Source organism: Nannospalax galili, unplaced genomic scaffold (genome assembly GCF_000622305.1).
Source record: "Nannospalax galili isolate Female #2095 unplaced genomic scaffold, S.galili_v1.0 scaffold2232, whole genome shotgun sequence".
NCBI classification, from domain to species: domain Eukaryota; kingdom Metazoa; phylum Chordata; class Mammalia; order Rodentia; family Spalacidae; genus Nannospalax; species Nannospalax galili.
In genome coordinates, this window is record NW_008331696.1 from 520,278 (window position 1) to 538,956 (window position 18,679).

General features: G+C 42.0%; 1 protein-coding gene across 1 annotated transcript in view; it reads left to right on the forward strand.

Annotated features, from left to right (window-relative positions):
• Positions 1-18,679, forward strand: part of Rrp15 (ribosomal RNA processing 15 homolog) — a 37,109-nt gene that overhangs the window by 15,000 nt on the left and 3,430 nt on the right. Inside the window, exons 3-4 of the mRNA XM_008826854.3 lie at positions 564-661; positions 2,292-2,478. Of these exons, the coding sequence (XP_008825076.1) occupies positions 564-661; positions 2,292-2,478 (285 nt within the window). The remainder of the gene's footprint in view (positions 1-563; positions 662-2,291; positions 2,479-18,679) is intronic.

An 18,679-nucleotide genomic window follows, 5' to 3' on the forward strand; every position in this document is an offset into this window, starting at 1 on the left:
AGGGAATCATTAGCTTGAGCTTGTGACTAAAAAGCTGTGTGTGGTGAGAACATTGGTTAGATGTGCCTGGATTTAAATGTTTTTAGCAAAGAAAAACAGACAGTACATGAACACCTGGATGTTATACTGTTCTTTTCAGAACTGATACACAGTCTCAGTTCTGAGTGTGGGCGAATCCACTTTCTGGAAGAAAAGAGTGCTTCGGCTTGCATTTGCCAAGCAGGTAGCGTAGAGCCTTGGGCATCCTCTGATGCTGTGGTTGGCAGATAGCGTGTGGCCGTCTGGCCCTGCCTTGCATTGCCTGGCTGTATATGCTGGCAGCTCTCCAGCGCCTGCTGTCAGAGAGCCTGCTAGAGACAGCCTCTCACATGACACACCTAGGGCTAGCCACAGGCTCGCTGAGCTGAACCCTTAAAATTGTGTTTTTTTTTTTTTTTAAAAACCCTGTGACACACTAAGCTAGAGTGATTTATTACCTTTGTCCTTTCACAGACTATTATATCAAAGTTTTGCTGCACTTTCAAAATGCCTAATATTCTTTCACCTAACCATATTTCTAACAGCTCGATAAGAAGCGGGAGTGGGAAATGATGTGCAGAGTGAAGCCAGATGTTGTCAAAGACAAAGAGACGGAGAGAAATCTTCAGAGGATTGCAACTAGGTACGACTGTGTTCTGCCTTTTAAGAAATACATACCAACTACTTTTGATCAGAATGATTCTTAAGCTCTGCCTTCTCAGAGCCATGCAGTGCACATCTAAATCTGTTGTTGAAGACCAAATTCAACAAAGATTTTGAACGTGCCACGAGGCAAAACTGCAATGTGCTGCATGTGTATTTGGTACAGATCTGTTTGGATCGTCTTGTTTTTGTAGCCAGGAGAACAATGCAGTCACACCTTGGGCTGCGTTTCTGCGTTGTCTGAATTTATGAATCTAGATTATTTTTGTTATGTTTATGGATTATGACAACTTTATGTAAGCTTTTTGTACTCTGATTTTTTTTCCCCCCTAAATCATGAGCTCTAAACATTTATCATCTCCTGTGTCCAATGATAGATAGGATGTGGTGGCTGTATGTGGTCTCATTTTTCTCCTCTGTAGACGTGAGGCTCTGAGAATGGGTATATTCTCTGTCCAGGCGCAACAGTGATTGGGAAGGATGGAGAAGGCTTCACAGAGGAGACAGCATTGAATTGATGCTTAGAGAATGCTGCCATCATATTTATTGGAGTTAACTTAAACTTTGGGTTTCTGGATTACTTTGGTCCTTCTCTGACTGACTGAGTGTTACACAGTGAGATACTGTGATCCAGGGCATGGTGACATGGCTAGACTGCTATGCAGGAACCCTCACTCTGCTTCTTACTAGCTTTTGGAATTTCTGTGTCAGCTTACCTGTTGAAAGAGGTTATTAATATACCTAGTACGTGAGGTTTCCCTGAAAATTAGAGAGTTAATAAAGAACTTGTAGAAGCATGGTATGAGTTCTGCTTCTGAAGCATGAGCCTCCTTTAAGCTTGTAGCCTGGCACTTTGTTTGCTTCTTCCTGAACCTGGCCCTGCTGGAGGTCTGGGATTTGACTCTTTATAAGCTAACAAACCAGCCATGTTTTTCTGTGTTTTGGGTTTTTTTTTTTTTTTGTGTGTGTGTGTGTGTGTGTGTGTGTGTGTGTGTGAGTGAGATGTCTGTTGTGGTGGGGCGCATAGGTGATGTTGGGTGTCTTTCTCATTCTCCTCATGTTCTAAAGTAGGGTCTCTCACTGAACCAAGAACTCATAGATTCATAGGGGCCAGAGAGATGGCTCAGGGCTTAAGAGCACTGGCCGCTCTTGCAGAGAACCCAGGTTCAGTTCGCAGAACCCACATCATGGCTGACAACCATCCATAATTCCGGTTCTAGGACTGGACTCCCTTTTCTGGCCTCTGCAGGGATTGTAGGACACAAGTGCACTTAACATACATGCAGACAATATACTGACACAAATTAGAAAGATAAAATCTACATTAAAAAAGAAAAAACATGGAGATTCAGCTGTGTTTTCTGGCCACTAAGCTCTGGGGATCTTCCTGCCTTGGCCCCCGTTCTGGGGTTACAGGCAGGCGCTGCGCCTGACCTTTTCTTTTCTGTTCTTGCTCTTTTAATGTGGTGCTGGGGATCCAAGGTCCAGTCCCCATGCTTGTGTTGCAGACCCTTTGAACCGAGCCACCTCAGATCCTGTCCTGCGAAGGCGTTTGTACTCTGCTGTAACTGTTACTTACCTGCAATGCTCTGATATTTTGTTTTCTTCAGGGGTGTGGTGCAGTTATTCAATGCTGTTCAGAAACATCAAAAGAATGTTGACGAGAAGGTTAAAGAGGCTGGAGGCTCCATCAGAAAGCAAGCTAAGTTGATATCCACTGTTTCCAAGAAAGATTTCATCAGTGTTCTTCGAGGAATGGACGGAAACGCAAGTGGGAAGAGCCCTAAAGCTGGCCAGGTGAGGCTTCCCTAGGGAGTCGGTACCTCCGACACTGGCTGGTAGTGTCCTGAGATGAGGAAGGAGGTTCTTTCAGATCGTAACACAATTCCTGCACACCCACAGCCTGATTCGAAGGTAGTCTTTAATCTCATGGTTGTGGTCACTCTAAAAAAGATGAAGATAGAAGGCAGTGACCCGATCGTCACCAGTTTACACATGAATCACAGGCGATCACATCAATTGTTGAGGCTCATGGTGTTCTACTCAGTATGGAAGTTACTGGTTGTGAATACAACCCTACTGTTAGAACCCAGGAAACAAACAGGGTCATAGAAGTCGTTTAGGGATGGGGTTTGCATCTTTTACCTGAAATCTTGTCATTTCTGCGTCTTCGGAGCAGAAGCCCAGGAAAGGATGATGGGTAACTAGGGAAAAGCATAGTCCAGAGCTCTAGGAACAGCAGTAGAAAGCCGCCCCTGCATTGCTGTGGTTCATGTGATGCCTGTTTTTTTGGGATGACTATGGATCTAAGTACCTCTGTGATCTTTGGCCTGGTAACTCTTCTTCTCCAGCCCTTTCCACTTGTTGACCTCAGTCATTTTCCTGTGAATGTCTCAGGGGAAAGGCTCTGAGATGTGCTTTACTCTCAAAAAGTGGATGCAGATGCACAGTGGTATTCGATGGCTTTAGTCAACCAGGAGACAAGTTGTGTCTGTCGTGAGTTTTTCTGTGTGTATGTGGGAGACGGTTGAGTCCTTGAAGAGTAGTTAGGGATTTCATGCTGTCTTAGGCTTGAAGGACATTTTGTTTCTTGATTAAGCTGCCATTTTTCTTAATTTTTTTTTTAAAAAGTACTTTATTATTTTTATTTTATGTGTATGAGTGTATTGCCTGCATGTAAGTGAGTGCACCTGTATTGTGCATTGCTGAGGAGGTCAGAAGAGGGCTTCAGATTCCTCTGGAATTGGAGTTAAGGATGGTTTGTAGCCGCCATGTGGGTGCTGGGAGTTGAACCTGGGTCCTCTGCAAGAGCAGTCAGTGCTCTTAACCGCTGAGCCATCTCTCTAGCCCCCTCTTATTTTATTTTTAGTTTTTGGATTGACATACTAGCTGTACATATTTATGAGATACAATGTGATCTTTTGTAATCCATGTGTAAATTGGTGATGATTGCTTTAAGCCTTCATCCTTTTTACAGTGAGGACGCCCTGGATCCTCTCATACTATTTTGGTGTCTGTATGCCAATGTTATTTTGGTTATTGTAGCTTTACAGTGGTTATTAAGTTCAATATTGTGATGTCTGCAACTTTGCTGTGTGCTCAGGATTGCTCTGGCTATTTAAAGTCTCCTCTGGTTGCAGATCTTGATTGCCACCTTTAGTCCTATGAAAAATGCAATATTTTTATGCTCATATGACCTTTTATTACTGAGGTTTGTCTTTGTATTATTTTCATCCCACCCCATCCCCTTCCTCCAACTCCTCCCATCCCCTACTCCCTCTTAGTTCTTGTCCTCTTCAATTATTATTGCTACATATACATACATACGTGTGTGTGTGTGTGTGTGTGTGTGTGTGTGTGTGTGTGTGTGTGTGTATAAAATTCACTGAATCCATTTAGTTGTGTTCGTGTACCTGTGTTTAGAGTTTTCCACTTGGAATTAGATAACCTCTCAGGGAGCTGGTCTCTGGAGAAAACTGATCCTCCCTCCCTCAGCATCCATTGATTGCCTGTAGTTCTTCCTCTTTGAGATGGGACCCCATGAAATTTCTCCCATTGATAAGCACGTCCCTGGGGGCTTTGAGAGTTCTGAAGCCTTGTCAGGTTTCCAGTCCCTCCCTTTCCTTCCTGTGCCTGCCTGAAGATATCCCTGGATTTTCTGTTCTGGCCACCACCTGCTGCCATGCCTCCCCACCATGATGGACTCTTACCTCTCTGGAACCATAAGCCAAATAAACTCCTCCTTCTATAAGTTGCCTTGGTCATGGTGTTTTATCACAGCAACCAAAAAGTAACTAATGCAGGTGTCTTCCTCTATTGACTTACTTTTTGAGACAGGTTACAGGTAGCTTTTTACGTGGGTCCTGGGGATCAAATTCAATCCTCATGCTTGTGTGGGAAGTGCTTTACTGATTAACCATCTGTTTTCTTGAAGATCTGCTATTTCACCACACTAGATAGGGTCATTTGTACAGAGGACACAGATGATGTTAATAATGGGAGCACAGTACACCTTCAGCACTCACAGATTTAGCAGTCTCTTTCCGTTTTTAGAAATTTCTTAGGTTGTCATGCTTATATGTAGGAGTGAGTGGTGAATCCACTCCCCAGGGTCTGCTTCTCAGCAGTGCCTATTTTCTTTGCTGTTGGAATAATCTTGTTAACATTAAGGATTTATTCCATTGCATTTAATTTTTGTGAGAGAGGTGGAAGTGAGAAGGTTTAAGTAAAGAATGCTTCTTAGACCCCAAGTAGGAATTTGGGGTAAGGGTTGAATGTTAAATTTGGTAGAGGTTTGCTTTTTATCATGAATCAACTTACTAAGTTGTTCATTTAGAAACAAGACAGGAAGCCCTTTGCAAATTTGTTCTGTGTGCCAGATAGTATATATACTTATTGCTTATGATATTAGGAAGATACTCAGCATTGGAGAGGTGCTGTGAGGATGTCCATAGGAAGCATGACCACCAGCAGGCTTGTGCTTCACAGTGTAAGGAACTCGGTGCGATGAAGCAGACACGGTGCAGGGACAATGCCTGCCAGTGTTTCATGGACTTTGTAGTTGTCCTTCAGTGTCTGTGGAGGACTTGCAGATATCAGAGTGCATGTGTTCAAGACCCTTGTGTAAAATGGTATAGCTTTTAGTAGAGCTCACTCACAGTCCCTCTGTATTGCACACTTTAATCCTAGGCTACTATGATACTTGATGGAAAGGTACTCTGTAAATAGTGTGTGCATCATTGTTTATTGATATGTTAGGTATAGGCGCAGTTTTTGTTGTTGTTGTTTTTTCCTCGCCTTTAATTTTTTTTTTTTTGGTCTTTTTTTGAGACAGGATCTCCCTGTAGCCCCAAGCTGTCCTGGAACTGCTATGTAGCCCAGGCCTCTCTTCCTGAGTGCTGGGTATTAAAGATGTGCACCACCACACCTGGCTTCTGCCTTTAATATTTTTCATTCGTGGTTGTTAGAACTGCAGGTAAACAGAGCCAGCCAAGTGTAATTTTTCTCTTTTCTTCTGCATGGAGGTTGGAATGCAAGGTGTTTGCTGATGGGTGGGTTATGGAATGCGATTTTGAGGATATAGGTTGGGATCAGATTTTAAGTCTCATACCTCATAGGGATTTGGACTTTATTTCTTAGAGTCTGATTTCATCAGGTATGTGTTTTGGTCAGATTTAATTGTTTTTAAGGAAAAGAAAAGGGTAGAGGATGGAAAGGTGGTTTCAGAAAATCAGCTTGTGGGAGGCCGTTGCCATCTTCAGAGCATGAGGGGAGAAGTTGAAGGGTGTGTGGGCTGAAGGGGTGGGTAGTAATGAGCGGACAAGAACCACCAGAGATGTAGTTTGAAGGGTGACATGTACTTGCCTTGGGTCTAACATGATGGGGAGGGTTAGAAGAGGGAGGAATTGTGAATGACTGAGGTTTTACAGTAGGGAAGACTTAAAAAATTTGATAGTGTTCATCAAAATTGGCTCTTGTGGGTAAATTGAAGTGTCTAAGTTTAGAGAGTCTATTTTCAGTGATTAGAGGAAGCTCCCTGGACCACAGTCCACAATCCATCCCTTGGACCAGGTGATATGCGGCAGGATGCTGTGTGAGGAAGCAGCCAGAGCTTGTGTTTGCCTACAAAGATGTCACTAAGCAGCCCACGCCGTAACTGAAGGGGATGGCATCTGTTACCTTCACAGCATTTGAGACGACTTTCTCGCTGTGTTGAGGTCAAGATTTTTCAAGATTGTGTGAAGATGTTTGTTTTTCTTACTTATCCTACAAAGTTGTAATTATTTCTTTTGTCTTTTTCTTTAAAAAACCAGTTAAACTATTAGATTTTGTGGAATTTCTTTCCCCAAAACTAGAACTGAACTGCAAGTGGGATATTTAAATCTGAGTTTCAAAGGAGAATGTGTCCTTGGTATGAGGGCAGTATTTCTGCACGACTTGGCTATCTGAAATTGCCAGTATGTTAGCTAGCGTTTGTTATACTTAAATCTCAGTGATAATTTGTCATGAGGGAAAGTGCTAGCTACTTTCTAGTCACTGTAGGACAACAGTATGTGTCCAGTGAAAAAAGCCACTTGAAGAGGCTTGGTTATTTTTTTCTGATTCTGTGACACGAGGTCTTTAAATGTCAAACAGGTGGGATGGCGTGTTGTTTCTTGTCCATCTTCCCTAAATGTCAGGCAGCCCTGTGTTTTCTTAATAGCTGGGTATTCAGTGTTGAGAATGCCTTGGAAGTACCAGGCATACTTGGTATCTTACAGCCCAGACCTTGAGTTGTTACCTCCTCTGTTGCCGAGACGTGCTGAGTTCTTCACCCAAGGTCTCCTGGTGGACCTCAGCATTTTCAGGACTGTGCTTGTAGGTGGTTTGGGAGTGTGGAAGGCAGGGAAGGATTCAGAAAGATACTGTTCTTATATTGCCCCTGCACCTCAGGGCAACAACAAACAGTGTTTCACTCTCACATGAAAGCTGCTTGCAATGGAATGTGTGGAATCCTAGCTTTGTAAACATTTCAGCTTAATGTTGTATACTGAAAATGCCAAACAGCTTAGCATTTAGACAAAAAGCAAGCCTCCAAGCTTGAAATGAGAAGACACAGGATCCTGCACAGCGTTGCTGACGGGAACTGTTCGAAGTCAGTTTCTCATTGCATTCATTTAAAAATACTCCATTATTAGTTATGATATGGGTAGATTCTAATGAACAGTAGTTGTAATCGGAGTGAACCTATGTTTGCTAATATATATGTAGCACCTTGACACGTGGCAAACATGGGTGTAGAGCAGGGCCAAGTCAGAATGAAGGTATTGCAAAGACCTTTGCTTAAGTGATGCCCTGTGAATACCTAGTTCTCACTAGTTGAAGCTACAGGGATTGCCTGTGCAGAATTTTCACTAGTGAAAGTTGAACCTTTTTCTTCTTTGTAAAGTTCCCTGCACAAGTTAGTCTTGTGCCTTGTGTTGGTGCCTCTAGCACATATTTTAAAATCTGAAAAGCATTTTCTTGTTTCTTGCTATAAAAGTCCTCATTTTGAGCACCAGGCAGTTGAGAGTTACTGATGGGGATAAATGTACTACATATAGTGACTAGACCACAGATTCTAGAATCTGACTAGATTCAAAAGGTGTGTTCTGTGTACATAATGATAACAGACTTGCATCTTGTAGGTGTGTTGGGAGATCCTTACACACTGCTTTATTGGGTGATCCCTAAGTGTAAATGTCACACCGGTGAGCCCTCTGTCCTTTGTGCTTATTTTTTTCTAAGTAAATAGTAGTCAAAATGGATTCTAACGTTAGAAACCAATGTTAAGTGTTACAACTTTTTATCTGAAAACTTCAAAAGATTATCTTCAAAAGATATCAAAAGTTATGACTTCTTATCTGTAAACTTCAAAAGACATCTAAAATAGTTTTGATACCAATTACATTAATTTGAAAAATTCTCACTCATTTTGCATGTTAGGTCTAGTAATGTGTAACTCTTGCAAAAGAATAGCTTTGAGGAACTAAATATTTGCTTAGTTTTGAGTCTAGTTGTTTTGCTAGGAATTAAAATTTACTAGAATCAAATTCATTTTACATTTAAGCACTGTGCCCCTAATACAAATTTAGAATACCTTCTTACTCAGTTCTTTTATGAAAACTTCCCTTACACGAGAAGAAAATTTTAAATAATAGTGTGAGGACTACCTGTGTTTCTCTTAGTAGGCTTAGGAATCATTAACCCTTGCATGCTTTGTTTCCTCTTTGTCTGCCTGTCTTCCTCCTCATTTGGATTTTTATTGTTTGTGCTGATAATTGAAGGCTGTAGCCATGTGAGTGCCAAAGATTCTCTTTTTAAAAAACAGAACTTTGTGGTGGCGCACGCCTTTAACCCCAGCACTCGGGAGGCAGAGGCAGGCGGATCTCTGTGAGTTCAAGGCCAGCTTGGTCTACATAGTGAGTTCCAGGACAGCTGGGGCTACAGGGAGACCCTGCTTCAGAAAGACCAAAAAAAAAAATAGAACTTTGGGGGCTGGAGAGGACTCAGCAGTTAAGGGCACTGACTGCTCTTGCAGAGGACCAAGATTAAATTCCCACAACTACATGGCAGCTAACAACTGTCCGGTTCCTGGGGATCTGACGCCCTCTTCTGACCTCTGTGAGCATTGCACAACATGTGCACTTACATACATGCAGACAATATACACTTGTACACATAAAATTAAAAAAAATAAGAAATTTTAAAAATAGAGATTTTGAGATATAATTCACATACCATAAAATTCAAAAGATTCTTTTATCATTTTGAAAACCAGGATTCATCCAGTCAAGGTTAACACATTGTGTTTGGTTTTTATCTTGTCATTTATCCTGGACCAGTTAAACAGAACCTCAACAGCAGACGACACTATCTTTCTGAAGAGTCTTGAATTAGTAGTCAATGCATGAGTTGAACTTATCTGATTCTTTTCTTATGGTGCCTTTTAAGTTCTTGGAGGCTAGAAATCAGAACCTAACCACGGATGAAATTTATGTTAAATTTTATCCTTCATTATTGATTCTCAGGTGTGATACTCAGTATTGAATATTTCAGGCATGTTGTCAGAGGGTTCCGTATAATAATGGAGGTTTTCCATGGCCAAAGAGATAATGCTTACTTTGGCAAAAATGTATTCCCTATCCTGAGCACTAGGAGGTAGGTTCCGGGATGCACACCAGGCAGATGCAAGTTTGCTTTCACCTGCTCTTGTCCTTCAGCATCGTCACTGATCAGTGCTGAGACATGTATGGCATGGGAGTAGGAAATTGCCTCACTTTCATTCTAATTTACTAGCTAACATTTTGGGAGAATGGGCTAAAGTTTCTAAAGATGGGGGTTGATATCTCCTCTTTCAAGTCCTGCTTTCCAGACTGCAAAGCGGGGCTCAGTCACCACTAGCATTGACATGGAGCCTTCCTCCACTTTATTTTTTGTCCATCTTTTAAAACATCAGGACACAGGGAACTTTAGTCACTGAATGCTTACAGTCTGTCACGGTCATGTGTCTGATGCTCACCCTTGCAAGCCTGACAATAGTTACTTGTGAACTTGCCCCAGTGCCCTTGCTGTATGGCCCCATTGTTATTTTAGGGCTTCATGTTGTGGGACAAGATTTCTGAGTCCAAACCTTTGTGTTTTCTGTGTCCTATACCTAGAACCCCACTTGTCTCCAAAGAGCTCTGATGGAGCAGTATGTCTTTTAAAATATTTTATTGAGTTCTATATACGAATGGATGTTATTCACATTCTTTATTTGGATATGGCTTGGTTTTGTTAAGCTAACATTTCTTTTTTTTTTTTTTTTTTTTTAGACAGGTTCTCCCTGTAGCCCTAGTTGACCTGGAACTCACTATGTAGACCAGGCTGGCCTCGCTGGCCTCGAACTCACAGATATCCATCCACCTGCCTCTGCCTCCCGAGTGCTGGGATTAAAGGCGTGCGCCACCACGCCCAGCAACACTTCATGTTTTAAAAGAGGATTTTTGCATATTATTTCTCATCTAAGTTTTCTAACAAATTTGTGGTATTAAGAAGACATTGGATTACATTCTTATTTTCCTGATGAATTCAAAGTGCTAATTGAATTGGTAGAAGGTGTTCTAAAGAGTTCCCATTCCTGATTTAGCATGTGTAGAGCATATTGCCTTGAGATACTACATTTGACTTTTTTAGCTGCTTTAGTGAACTTTAACTTAGTAATATTGAAAATCAGTATTGAATAAATGTTTCCTAAAATTCAGTTCTATGGAGCTAGATATGTGAATAGCAAGCTGAAATAGACAATGCCAAGCAGAACTGACTCGAGTAAGGACATGTAAGTTGGATCATGTAAGCAGGGATGGAAAAGGAAATCACTGCAGTGATTCAGTGAATTAAAAAAGCCAGCAAAACATGTTTTTAGGAGTAGTTGGTTGAAAAGGAAGAATTAGACTTTCTTAGAGCACTGTACATTTAACATGTACTTGAACTATAATTAATGGTGGCTTAATTTCAGTATTTTGATTTTCTTTTCCTTTCTAGATGTTCTTTAACATTAGCGTGCTTTTCTCGTTTATTTGGTTGTATTAATTACCTACCTGAATCTGGAAACTACTGATTTGCTTTCTTGCTTCCTATGTAGCTCAGACCTTGGATGGGTGACCCTCCTACTTCATCTTTTCGGTAGTTGGGAACACAGGCCTGTGTCACCATGTCATTCACAAAAATTTGAAACTACACAAAGAGTTAACAGAAATAAAGCCTTAGTGAACTTATTATGTGGACTATTACCCTGGAAAAACATTTAAAACTAATTAAAACAAGATTATGGAGAGATGGAAAAGGCACACACTGATCAAGATATTTAAATATTAAGAGTTCTTTGATGGGGCTGGAGAGATGGCTCAGCAGTTAAGAACACTGACTGTTCTTGCAGAAGACCCATAATTCCAGTTCCAGGGGACCCGGCAGCCTCTTCTGTCCTCTGTGGGCATTGCACGACACGGGTGCACTTACCTACATGCAGGCAATACACGCACACACATAAAATAAAAATAATAAATAAAATTTTAAAAAAGCTCTTTGAGAACCAGAGAAAAGTTGAGTTTGTGTTGGTATGTTTTTTCTATAATCTTGAGCTATAGGTTTCTCATCAAAACTCATGCATTCAAAAGAGAACATTTAATTCTTTATGACCAATGAGATGTTAAGATATCTTGCATGATTCCTTAAAATAGCCATTGGTATTTGAATTCTACTTTTGAAGAGGTGGAAGACTGCATTTTGCTGTTGAGTTCTACCAGAGTACATTTTTATTGAATGTAGAGAAATGTCTCATGTAACCTTGTCTCAGAGAGAGTGTTAAGATACATTTTAATTAACTATAGGGAGATAATGAACTGTAGCTAAATTTTTGCTAAAATATTTTAACAACAAAAGTATTTAGATGAATTAAGCCAGTGCTAAAACTTCTCGATTTACCTGAAAGTGAAAACCAAGCAGTCTTATTAAAGGAATCAAATGAAATCAGATCTTGCAGACCGCTCACTGTAGATATGGCTGTTCTTCTTTTAACGGTTTGACTTTTTCTTCCCGCAAATGAAATGAAGTTAAAAATCATTGGTGTTGGGTTAATGGATAATTCTGAATCTCCCTTTTCAGTTCTTATAGTAGCTGCTGGTACAACTGAATTCAAGTGGAAGAGGGTTAACATTTTTAAGAGTTATTTTCTCTCCAGAATTTGGATGGATTGCTTTTGTGTGATTTTGATCAAAGGTTTTTATAAAAACAGTCCAAAGGAGAGGTGCTATTTTGTTCTTTGCATCCTGTGATTACATTCTTGGCTTAATCAGTTGTGTGTGTGTGTGTGTGTGTGTGTGTGTGTGTGTGTGTGTGTGTGATGCATATGTGAGCACATGTGTATGCAGGTGCTCACACACGTGTGTATATGTGGAGGCCAGAAGCCAACATCAGGCGTCTTCTGTTGCTTTCCACTTTATTTTTTTTAACTTTTTTTTATTTAATATTTTTAATGCCCCCCCAATTTATTTTTTTTCCATTTTTTATTTTATGTGTATGCGTGTATTGCCTGCATGTAGGTGAGTACACCTGTGTCATGCAATGCCCCTGTAGGTCAGAAGAGGCCATCAGATCCCCTGGGACTGGAGTTACGGACAGTTGTTAGCTGTCACGTGGGCTCTGGGATTTGAACCCAGTTCTTCTGCAAGAACAACCAGTGTTCTTCACTGCTGAGCCATCTCTCCAGCCCCTACTTTTTTTTTTTTTGAGACAGGGTCTCTCACAGACCTTGGAGCTCCTCATCTAACTAGACTGGCTGGCTGGCAAATCTCTGATATCCTCCTTTCTCTGCATTGCAGGAGTGAGATACAGGTATGTGCTGCCTACCCCACTCTCGTCCATGGATACGTGGGATCTGAACTCAGGTCCTAATGCTTACATAGCAAGCATTTTCCTACTGAGCCATCTTCCCTAATCAGTTTATGTTTTAGTCAGTGTAAGCATGAAGGCTTATCCATAGGTTGCCTGAGGTGATTTAATCAGTACAGTTCTACAGCAATGCTGAAAGACTAATAACTTGACCAGTTTTGATTTATTATAGTCTTTACTTAATGTGGTAGCATAGTGCTGTAGTTTAGATCTGAAATGTCCCCTAAAGGTCCATCTGTTAAAGGTACAATATGGGGTTGGAGAGATGGCTCAGCAGTTAAGAACACTGAATGTTCTTCTAAAAGACCCAGGTTCGAAGCCCAGCACCCACATGGCAGCTAACAACTGTCCATAACTCCAGTCCCAGGGGATCCGACAGCCTCTTCTGACCTCTGCAGGCATTGCACAACAGGGGTGCACTTACCTACATGCAGACAATACACTCACACACATAAAATAAAAATAGTAAATAAAATATTGAAAAAAAGAAAAGGTACAATCCACAGTCTAAGGTACTGTTGGAAAGTGGAAGATTGATTAAGAGTTAGGTTTGTTTTGGGTAATTGGGTTACTGATGGCATGTCCTTGATGGAGATGCTGGGATCCTGGTCCCCTGCTCTCCTTTTCTTTGCCTCCTGGCTGCATGTGGTGAGAAGTGTCCTCCATCATGTGCTCCTGTCATGCTGTTCTGCCTCACTGTGGAGATTTTTCTCCCCCAAGAACCAATGGAGCCTCAAACCATGAGCCAAAATCAGCCTTTAAGTGGTTCATCAGATATTTTGTCACAAAGTATAGCTTCGGTCTAAGGGTAGTGAGCATCTGCTAACATAACATGACTGATTTATAACACGACTGATTCCTTATTGTGGTAGTTCATAGACTTTAGCCATGACCGACTAAGACCTGAAACATGAGTCCGAGGCCTTCCTCCCTTAAGCTGTGCGTGACAGGTATGTCAGGTGTCCCTCCACAGCACAGAAACTGACTTGATACGGTTGGATCTAAACCCAGTTGAAGAAGTTATTCATTACTTTCAAGTCCTGGACCTTTAAAACTATCTGTGGAGTTGGAGCCAATGGTTTAACTAGATTCAGGTATAGAAGTGTCTTGGGTTTCTATTCCTGGGGTGTGCGTGTGTGTGTGTGTATGTGTGTGTGTGTGTGTGTGTGTGTGTGTGTGTGTGTGTGTGTGTGTGTGTGTATGTATGTATGAGTACCATTGCATGGATGTGGAGATGGAGACAATGGGGAGCCAGTACGTTCTCTCCTTCCACCATGTGAGTCCTAGGATTGAACTCCGGTCATCAGGCTTGGCAGAAGTGACTTCACCCCTGAGCCATCTCAGCTTCTGAGGCTTCTCGCCAGCCATGATACCTTCATATTTGAAGTTTTCCTCAGGCCTTCTCCTGTGGTTATGTTGTTTGTGTCCATCATCCTGCTGCGGCCTCCTGAACCACCATTCCTGGGTCTCCTGTTTTTGCATTAAGCTGTTATTCTCTCATCTGTCTTTGCACTCTGGGTGCTCTATGTGGTATGGCCAATGGCAAAATTATGTTTATGAACACAAGTAAATTGAAACTCATATCCAGCTCCTGCCTCCAGGTTCCTGCCCTGAGTTCCTACCTTGGGCTCCCTGATGAACTGTGACCCGGGAGATGTAAGATAAATAAACCCTTTCCTCCCCAAGTTGGTAGTGGTCAGAGTGTTTTGTCACAGCAATGAAGAGCAAACTAGGACAAAAGGCTAGGGATGTAGTTGATAGAGTGTTTACCTAGCATGCCTGAAGTCCTGGATTCATTCCCCAGCACTGCATAACTGGGTGTGGTGGTGCAAGCCTGTCATCCCAGCAGTCAAGAGTAGAAGTAGACAGATTAGATGATCAGGGTCATCCTTGGCTACATAGTAAGCTCTAGGCCAGCCTGGGATACATGAGATCCTTGCTCAAAAACAACAAGTAAAACAACTGAAAAAAAAAAAAAAAACAAAACCCCAAATCCAGAAAAGACTTAAGCGTATTTAGGCATGTTCTTTGCATTGATTTTAGTGCTAGTTCTGCTGTGTAGCTAATAGGTCATGACAGGTGATAAGCAGTGTGTTTCGTTACGCATTATGTTGTAGCACATTGCAGTATTGTGAAAGGGCATGAGCCTTGGAATTATCTGTGTTGAAGTACTGATTCAGTCATTAACTCTTGGGTTCAAGGAAGTTGCTCACTTGTTTGTGCCTTGGTCTCTTTGTACAAAATGAGAAGGTGGAAATGGTAATTCCTTCCTGGCCAGGGTCCTTGAGAGAGTTAGAAATAGGATGGCCGTATCCGAAGTGTCTAGCTAGCACAGTGACTTCTTAGTACAGCTCATGGTTGTGACTTTTTAAACTAAATGAAGTTAAACAGTAAAGCAGATGCTTAAAGCCCCAGAAAGGGTTCCTTGGCAGAGCTGTTCTTGAGATGACCATAGGGGAAGCTCGGGAGACTTAAATTGTAGAAATAGTTTAGGTAGATAGATATTTTTTTTCCTGTCTTGCTTTTTAAAGTTTTTTTTAATGCATATAATTTTAAAAAATTTGTTTATATTGAATTTTTGTGTATTTCGTATAGAGCATCTCAATCAGCCTTAATCATCTTTATACCCTGTCCCCACCCGCACCCTTCCATAGCCTCCCCAGTGGAATTCCTACACTCTATCATTTGTGTTAAGACCTATTGTGTCAAGTTAGTGTCCCCAGACGTTCCTCAGTGCAAGTTCATCTACTGAGGTCTAGTCAGCTTATCTAGAGTCCATTTTAGGAAGATCAGCTCTTCCTCACCCAGCAGGAATCAGTTGCCAATATTTCTTCAGCTAAGATTGGGATCTGCTGTCCATTTCCACAGTTCTGTGCTGGGTTTTTGTCTGCTTGAGTTTGCATGGGTCTTGGGTACACTGACACCATTGCCATAGAATCATATGAGCAGGGTCCCAGGTCCCAGGAGTTTTAGGATTCTATTTCCGTATGGTGGTGCACCTCCTCCCTGGCTCTTAGAATTTTTCCACCCCTCTTACACAATGCTCCCTGAGCCCTGGGTGGGTGAAGTTTCATATAGGTATCCTGTCCAAGGACCAGCATTCTGCAGACTCTTAATAATTTGTGACCTCTTGTGTTTCACAACTGGTCACACACAGGCATTGTCCGAATTGCCCACATTGTGTATGAAGTGACACGTCTACAATGCACCTCTAACCCAAGGCTCATGGAGCACAGAATGGGTAAAGAGGACAAGGCTCATGGAGCACAGAATGGGTAAAGAGGACAAGGCTCATGGAGCATAGAATGGGTAAAGAGGACACTAATGAATCAGTTCTCATAAATGAAGCTCCCTTAATGCATATAGTTTTAAAAGCCACATTTTTTCCAAAAACCCATTTATTATAAAATAAAGCTGTTTTGACTCTCAGCCCACTCCATGTGGCTTCTGCCCAGGGACCACTGTTTCTTGCTCTGTATCGTCCTGGAGCATTCATACTTCTGTATTCCTGCTGGAGCATTCTTTCCTACTGGAAGTCTCCATTCCCCTTTGTATGGGACCCATTGCTCTCCTTTGCTCCCTGGTTACCAAAAATGGTAATTCTGCTATTTGAACTATTTGCTGCCTCTGGAATTTCTCCTGATTGCATGTGTCCAGGTTCTTATATCTTCTTTTCTCTGTTCACTCACTTTTTTGGTAAAACCTCCTCCAGTGGCTTTGTCATCAGAATGGCTGATGGTCTATTGATAACAGCCTTCCCTGCAGGCCTTGCCCTGTGCCACACAGCTGGAGGCCGTGCCCTGAGCCAGTCACACTGCCTTGGGTTTCCTCCAGGCCTGGTGTGAAGTTGCTACTCTGTGGCGTCCGTCCGCCCTCTGAATCTGGAGACTCTTCCTTTTTCCTCACTGGGTTGACTGCCCCCTCCCCCTTTGTCTCACATTGTCTGTAGATTTCTTGAGACAGGCTCTAGAGGAGGTAAACGTTCACCCTGTTCTGACCTCCCACTTCATGGCAGTGGTCTGAACACTGCTGGGAGCTGCAAGTTGTTTCCTTTCAGCATCCGAAGTATTTTGTTGAGTTCCTCTGCTCTGTTTTTTCTCTTTACAGTTATGTGTTGTTTTGTTTTGTTTTTGTGCTTGTTCATCTTAATATCAATTCTTTTTTTTTTGTTTTTTAAAATAAATTATTGAGAATTTCATACATGCATATAAGGTGTTTTGATCAAATCCATGCCCACTCCCTCCCCTCCAGCTCCTCCCATACCTCCCCACCACTTTTTTTCTGATAACTTCATGTACTCTTTCTTCTTTGATTTATTTTTTTTATGGGGCTTTTGCTACTCTAGCATTTGCCCCCTCTGAAGAGGTAACCTTAAAATCTTTTAAGGATTAGATAAGCTCCCAAATATTTTTGACAATTTTGGCCTTTGGAATGGAGTAGGTTGCTAACAGGCCCAAGGACATTGTGAGTTTTAGCCAAGAAACTGGCAACTTTTCTTTGGGGTCTTTTTAGCCTAACTGCCTAGCCAACTCCTACCTCCTATTCTTATCACGCCATCCTCTGAAGGGGTTATCCACATTGCCAGTAGGGAATAGGGACGCTGACCGAAGAGCTGTTACGCGTTTATTGAACCTCCTTGGCAGATCTTCCACGTTACTTTTTCTTCTATTTTCCTTTCTTTCTCTCTCTCTCTCTCTCTCTCGCTCTCTCTCTCTCTCTCTCTCGCTCTCTCTCTCTCTCTCTCTCGCTCTCTCTCTCTCTCTCTCTCCCTCCCCCCCCCCCCCCCTTGTGCGTGTGCGTGGTGTGCTTTCCTTATTTTATCTTTCTACCCTGTGTCTGTTCCTTTCTCCCTCTGCCTTGGGTTCCAGTTTCAAGCTGTTGGTCACTCAGTGTTTCTGAGAGCCACTGCGCTTCCTTACCCAGAATATTCTCCTAGCTCTTTGAGGGTATTGACATGTCCCTCCTCCTAAAACTTCTTCTCTTGAGCCGCCAGTTTCCTTTTCTGGCAAGTTACTTTTGTTTGTTTGTATTCTCTAGCTTTTGTCCTTTGCTGCTTGTTCCTGCTTGGAACATAGTCCCAGAATTCCAGCTGGAGCTGTGAGCATGTGGACTCCCCCCCCTCCCCAGTCTTCCCTGCAGGTTCTATGGGCAGGGTTTTGTTTATTATTATTATTTATCTATTTTTTATGTGTATGAGTATTATGCCTGCATGTGTGTAAATACACCCTGTGTTGTATAGTGCCTGCAGAGGACAGAGGAGGATGTCGGGTCCCCTGGAACTGGAGTTATACAGATGATTGTTAGCCCCCATGTCAGTGCATGTGGGTGTAAGAACAGCCAGTGCTCTTAACTACAGAGCCATCTCTCCAGCCCTTGTTTTTGTTTTTTAATTTTGTAGTTTTTTGTAACTGCTCAAATTTTCCATAGGCTACGTATACCTCTGTTCTTATGCCTAGAGGAAAAAGATCTGCCTGCCAGCACTTGGGAGGCCTAGGGTCAGAAAAGAGCCGGGATTTATTATTTAGCATGCTTGTGTGCATGTGTTTGTGTGTGTGTGTGTGTGTGTGTGTGTGTGTGTGTGTAGATGCTTGTGGGCTGGTATTGTACCTGTGGAGGTCAGAGGACAACTCCCAGGAGTGGTTCTCGTGCCGCCTTGGGGGAATCCAGGAATCTACTAAAGTGGTCAGCCCTGCATACAATTCCACCTGCTGAGCCATCACACTAGCCCTGAATTGTCTTTCTTTAGTTTCCATGTTGATAGATTATATAGGAGTTCTACTTTTTAAAGTATGCTAGCCCACACTTGTTAGTACTAAATTATTTAATGTCTTTTTCCCCCCAGTTGTTGCTTCTGGTATAAAACTTTGGGCCATCTTTAAGACACATAGAACCAGGTCTAATGCTGGATTTCCAAAATACAGCATTGGATTTTCTGAAACATTTCCCTCTGGGCTGTAAAATGTACTTGATTTTGAACAGTTGAATGAAACTGTTACTTAGAAATATTTTCTCTTTTTTTGCCAGGATGTGGTGGCACATACCTTTAATC